This window comes from Prunus avium, chromosome 1 (genome assembly GCF_965620075.1).
Source record: "Prunus avium chromosome 1, drPruAviu1.hap1.1, whole genome shotgun sequence".
Lineage (NCBI taxonomy): Eukaryota > Viridiplantae > Streptophyta > Magnoliopsida > Rosales > Rosaceae > Prunus > Prunus avium.
In genome coordinates this window covers 4,538,254-4,544,253 of record NC_142284.1, presented here as the reverse complement: position 1 = coordinate 4,544,253, position 6,000 = coordinate 4,538,254, and the positions used below count along the sequence as shown (strand labels likewise).

Genomic DNA, 6,000 nt, shown 5'->3' with positions numbered 1-6,000 from the left:
TTAATTAAAAATAAAGACAGAAAAGCTGGGAATAAAGCCCTTTAAAACTGCCACCAAACAATGCCTTCAATTCCACAGCAAAATTAAATAAAACCCAAAGAGAAATATATTGCGTACACAGGCTGTAAGCATTGCCCCTCTAACCACTTGAAACAATGGGGGTAGTCAAACAAAGCCTTATGGCCGTGATTACCGCCTCGAATTGCATTTCGACCCAAACACGCCATTATAAAAAATAATAATTAAAAAAAAGGAATTTGCGTTTTAGTTTACTTCTTTTAATCCTAGCGCAAAACCAGCAGAATACCGTGACATCTGTTCCCGTGACAGTCCGTACTCTCTCTCTCTCTCTCTCTCTCTCTCTCTCTCTCCTCCGTAACGGCCGCTGCTGATGTGGCAAGAAAAGGCGTCGGTCGGATAGGCCTGCGGTAAAATGTTAGTTGGGGGTCTCGCAGTAAAAAGCAGTAAAAAGTAAAAAGGCGTCTGTATAGAGGGGCTGTGTTTGTTTGGGTGAGAGCAGTTAATGTTGGTGGTGGAGGTTGTTTGGTTGTTGGGTTAGAGTGAACCTAATCCCGGGGAGTCAAAAAAAATCAACGCTGATATTGGTGTTAGTTAGATAACTGTAAACGACTAAACGGCGTTAAAGAAAGGAGTGGGTGCACAATGCGGGTGTCTATATAAATGGGAGTGATTGTGTGAGCTTCCTCATTCTCTGACTCACACTTGTTTTTCTCTTTGCTCTCTCTCTCTCTCTCTCTCTCTCTCTCCCTCTGCATTTCACATTCATTTCTTTGTGTGTTTGTGTGTGGGCGTGTCTTTAATTTCTCTGCTCCACTTCACATTCTCTCCTCACAGCAACACAGAGAGATTGCAATGGCGGTGTTTGAGAGTAAGAGATGGGTTACTGGTGCTTTCTTGGCGGTGCTTCTTGTGCTTTGCTTCGTTGCTGCAATTGCTGAGATCTCTGGAAACAGGTTTACTTTTGCTTCTCTCTCTCTCTCTCTACTTCTCTGTTTCTATGGGCTTGTTTGGTTCAGTGGAATTTGAGTGAGTGAGGCAAAAGAGTGCTTTGCTACTTTAAGAGAAATGGGGTTCCTTAGTGGAAAAATGGAGCTACATTCGTCGTACTTTAGTAGAAATTACAGGTTTCTAGAATTTTGGCCAACCCCATTTTTCATGGCATTTTCCTTTTCTTCCTTAATTTCTCTTCTCAAAGTAGCAGAGCAACAAGAGCTCACTTGAACCTTAAAGAATTAGAGAAAGAGAGAGAGAGGGAGTTCTTGAACTTGTCCGTCAATGGGGGTGTTTGCTTATTTTCTGTGCTTGAATTTCATGTCATTACCTTTTATTTATGTTTCTTTTTTAATTTTGGAATTTTTTTCTCTGCAGAAATGGAGGAACAGAGGAGTTGCAGAGCTCAAGCAACTCATCAATGGCGGCCAGGTCCGTAACCAAACCAAAAACCCCTCCCAACGTTAATTCTTTCTTTTAGTTTTTATTATTTGTTCTTGTCCACGTGGATGGATCTAAACCGTTTCGTTTGTCCCCTCCTCCCGTTTAAGCCGTTGGATGATTCTGTTCTGTTCTTATCCCAACGGCTAATAACAATCTCAACCGTCAAGATCTGGATCTAAAGATCTGGGCCGTTTATTCCGTTATGTTTGTTCCCCTCGGATTCTCTCTCTCTGTGGCTTCTCATTTTACAACATTTCCATAATTGCCCTCAGCCAATACACTTAATTCCACATCTGCCCTCTCGCCGACTAGTTTTTTCTTCCCTCTGCACAAAAAACGCCCCTTAACGGTTTTTAGTCGACAGTGTCTACCCCTCGGCTATGGCCTCGAGCACTGCACTCGTACACACTGTGAATCGTGCTTTCCATAGACGCTGTGTCTTTTACTTTTTGTTTCCTACTCGCTTCCTGCGACTGAAACGTGTCAATCTCCGATTCGCCAATTTTTTTATTGGTCAGTTTGACCCAACCCAACGGTTTTTTTGGTGACAGTGAATGTTTTGGAGGTTTATGGTTTATTGGGTTTTGGTAATTTTTCTGGGTTTGGTTTTTGCTCAATTTTTTGTTGTTGTTGCTTAATTGCTTTTTCAGGGTGGCTGAGGATGATGAGAGCTTCAATAAGCATGCAGTTGATGACCCAGAGGAGGTTGTTGCCATGGTTGACATGTGGGTCTCTCTCTCTCTCTCTCTCTCTCTCTCTCTCTCAACTTTTATGTGTCACCACTGTGTCTATATTTTCTGGTATGAGCATGTGACTGTGAAATGCACATGGGGTATAATAAAATAAACCAAATTTTATCTCAAAAGAAGAAAGAGAACTGAGCAGATGAACATTTGACTGCATTCACTGATGAGAGGTTTTGGTGGGTGGGGTAGCTAGCTCTTATGAATTTGGACCTAACCCAACTGACCCAATTGGCAATTGCAATTAACTCAGTTTCTAATTTTGCAAATGCCTGAAGTCGTTTGCATTCTCATGAATTGGCCCTGCCTTCTATTTATGCCATTTTCACTTTGCCTTTTCTGTCATAAATGCTTGAAGTTGTTTGCATTATGCATTTTCTACTTTCCCTTTTCTGTCGGTCGTATTTTCCCTGTTCCATGTTAGACTTGGCATATACTTTCCCTTTTCCACATGCCTCTTTCCTTGTCTAAACATACACTATGTCCTACATTTGAAGGGTACCAAGCTTTTAGCTTTAGTTCTGTGTACTGAATTTGATAGTGTCTAGGACACACCACCTATTATAATTGCTGAGTGTTGGTCGAAATTTGATTTGTATATGCATGTCTATGTCACAGATTAGGCCAGCCAATAAAGATGCTATGGGATTTTTACACCCCTCTTTTCCTTGCTTTTAATGATCCTTAGTGTTACTATTATTAATCTTTTTGGTAAATCTTTGGCTGTAATGATTTTGATAGATTTAGATCTTATAGAATCAGGTCGCATTTTGGAACTTTTAACCAAATGTGATAGGTTTCACCCGTGCGCTGCCAAAACAATGATTAGAAGGTGTTTCTGTTTCTGGGCCAAAATCAAGAGAGCAATTTTCTATCCGTTACACTGAGCAATTTTCCCTCACAAATGGACAAAATACTTGCTTTTTCCTCTCTTTGTGTGCTATCCTGTCATGTAGTGTGACTAGGTTTTTGCCAAATACATTACATGACAAATGAAGAAAGTAGGGAGAAATTGCCACCACCAACATCCCAGTAGAAATTACTTTTAACTTTTTAAAGTATGTTTAGGCAATAGTGCTTTGTACTGGACACATATAAAGCAAAGAATAAAAGTAATTGTGTTTTTAATTGTGGTGAAAGAGCTTTTGTTTGAATTATGATGAAAGAGCTTTTGTTTTTTACAATAATGTTGACAGTAAAAAGAAACACTGTTGATATTGCAGGAGTATCCGAAACAGCACTGAGAGAAGGAAGCTGGGCTTCTTCTCATGTGGAACTGGCAATCCAATTGATGACTGCTGGCGTTGTGATCCAAACTGGCAGAAAAACCGCAAGCGTCTTGCAGACTGCGGCATTGGTTTTGGCAGAAATGCCATTGGTGGTCGTGATGGTCGCTTCTATGTTGTCACTGACCCTGGTGATGATGATCCTGTTAACCCCAGACCCGGTACTCTTCGCCACGCTGTCATCCAGAACGAGCCTCTCTGGATTGTGTTCAAGCGAGACATGGTGATAGAATTGAAGCAGGAGCTCATCATGAACAGCTTCAAGACCATTGATGGCCGCGGAGTCAATGTTCACATTGCTAATAGAGCATGCATCACAATCCAATTTGTTACAAATATCATAATTCATGGTCTACATATCCATGACTGCAAGCCCACAGGAAATGCTTTGGTGAGGAGCTCTCCATCTCATTTCGGGTGGCGGACAATGGCTGATGGTGATGCTGTCTCCATCTTCGGGTCGAGCCATATATGGGTTGACCACAATTCTCTCTCCAACTGTGCTGATGGTCTTGTTGATGCTGTCATGGGCTCAACTGCAATTACCATTTCCAACAACCACTTTACCCACCACAATGAGGTCTGTAAATTCTTCTGAATCTCTAATTACTATTTACTTCCATGTGTTTACTTTTCTGTTTAAATCTTGACATTGATATCTATGTTATTGAAAACCAGGTGATGCTGTTGGGCCATAGTGACTCTTATACCAGAGACAAGGCAATGCAAGTGACAATTGCTTACAACCACTTTGGGGAGGGACTTATCCAAAGAATGCCAAGGTAAGTCTTCAGTTCAATAATGAAATCAGATTGGCTTATCGACAGCAGAAATGCGATACCAATTTGTTGTACCGCTATTCGTTTTTGGTTCTGATAAGATTAAGACATGGACTATGGACAATGCAGGTGTAGGCACGGGTATTTCCATGTGGTGAACAACGACTACACTCACTGGGAAATGTATGCCATTGGTGGAAGTGCAGAGCCCACCATCAACAGCCAGGGCAACAGATATGCTGCTCCAACCAACCCCTTTGCAAAGGAGGTAATTTAGTCCTAATCATATTTCCTTGTCAAATAATGGTTGTTTGCTATGAATCATGATGAGGTTCACATACTAACTGATTGTTGATGACAAATTTGCATTTTAAAGGTTACCAAGAGGGTCGAGACACCGACAACCCAATGGAAGAGCTGGAACTGGAGATCAGAAGGAGACCTGCTTCTGAATGGTGCTTACTTCACTCCATCCGGAGCTGGAGCTTCAGCAAGCTATGCCAGGGCCTCAAGCTTGGGAGCCAAGTCCTCTTCCATGGTTGGAGCCATAACTTCAGGTTCTGGTGCACTCCCCTGCCGCAGAGGCCATCCCTGCTAGTATCTCATTTCCCATTTTTACCGATTATATAGCTTCTACCCAATTTCCACATATTCCATCAATTGAATTCTACCCTTCATCTTTTCCTATTTTAAAAAAATTTGGCAAGTGTACATTGATTTACACATGTCATCATATCGTCCAATCCATTTGCCTCCCTCCACATTGTCTTTCTGTTATTGGTCAACCTCGGTCTGCTTCAACTGAAAAATACAATGCCATTTTTAGGAGCAGGTGCAGAAGCGTTGTTCATTTTTTTTTCTTTTGCCCCCTTTCTCTTTTTGTTTTCCTTTTGGTCTCATTCTGTTTCATCCCATCATGTTCCAAGTTCTAACCACCGTTTGTGTGTCTATCTTCTTCTTCCTCCCAGTGTCAGTGTTTTTGTCTGCATACATTTGGGTTTTATAGGATATGAATGATTTTGTGGGTTTTTCCTTCTTCTTTTTTCTTTTGTCTAGAGTCTTACAAGCAAGCAAGCAAGCAATAGTATGATATGAATGTCAAATTTGAGTTATGAAAGGACGACTTTGTTTTAGTCAATAGAGCATAGCAGCAATTGCAGTGATGATTTGTTCCTTTTTCACTTTTTAAGCTTTTCTTTTTTCCTTTGGCAAATGGCAATGGAAGCAATCTTTTACTTTTGGTTGTGTAATTGTGGTTTCTCTTTTTCTATCATTATGCTCATTGTCAGTGTTTGTTTCTCTGCCGGCACTCGTTATTCTTCCATGTGCTCTCCCAAACACACCACATGACATCCAAGTCATTTACCAACCAAACCACCATAATCAAATCACCTTTTTCTTACCACTATCATCATCTTTACCAAATGATGAATTACTAGACGCAATTGCTTAATGGAAGAAGACAATAAGCATATTAATCATGATTCGGAATGTAATAACCCCAATATGAAATATGGGTATGTTTAGAATTGAACCAACCATCATCGATCCATGACGATCTACTCTACATAACATCTCCAAGTGAGAAATGAAAATGGTTTTCTAAAAACTAAAAGAGAGTTGTTATCAAAAGAGGGCAATTCAGAAATTCCCTTCTTATCAGATGTTGTCGGGTTGTGAATAAGAACCGGTGGCTAAATAGAATCATATCCTAATATCCTAATGCTTGATTATGAT

At 40.6% G+C, this 6,000-nt stretch overlaps 1 protein-coding gene across 1 annotated transcript; it reads left to right on the top strand.

Moving 5' to 3' along the window:
- The first annotated feature begins 695 nt into the window (after window positions 1-695).
- Window positions 696-5,562, top strand: LOC110750875 (putative pectate lyase 8). The gene is made up of 7 exons (XM_021951253.2): window positions 696-974; window positions 1,390-1,443; window positions 2,106-2,180; window positions 3,422-4,064; window positions 4,163-4,266; window positions 4,393-4,531; window positions 4,640-5,562. The coding sequence occupies exons 1-7, from the start codon at window positions 874-876 to the stop codon at window positions 4,859-4,861; spliced, it is 1,338 nt and encodes a 445-aa protein (XP_021806945.1). The 5' UTR covers window positions 696-873; the 3' UTR covers window positions 4,862-5,562.
- The last annotated feature ends 438 nt before the right edge of the window (window positions 5,563-6,000 follow it).

Bases quoted from the DNA above. Each gene is read 5' to 3' on its own strand.
- LOC110750875 (XM_021951253.2), top strand. From the start codon at position 874: ATGGCGGTGTTTGAGAGTAAGAGATGGGTTACTGGTGCTTTCTTGGCG. The intron at 2,181-3,421 runs GTGGGTCTCTCT...TTGATATTGCAG, and splicing joins GTTGTTGCCATGGTTGACAT to GAGTATCCGAAACAGCACTG. The intron at 4,267-4,392 runs GTAAGTCTTCAG...TGGACAATGCAG, and splicing joins CTTATCCAAAGAATGCCAAG to GTGTAGGCACGGGTATTTCC.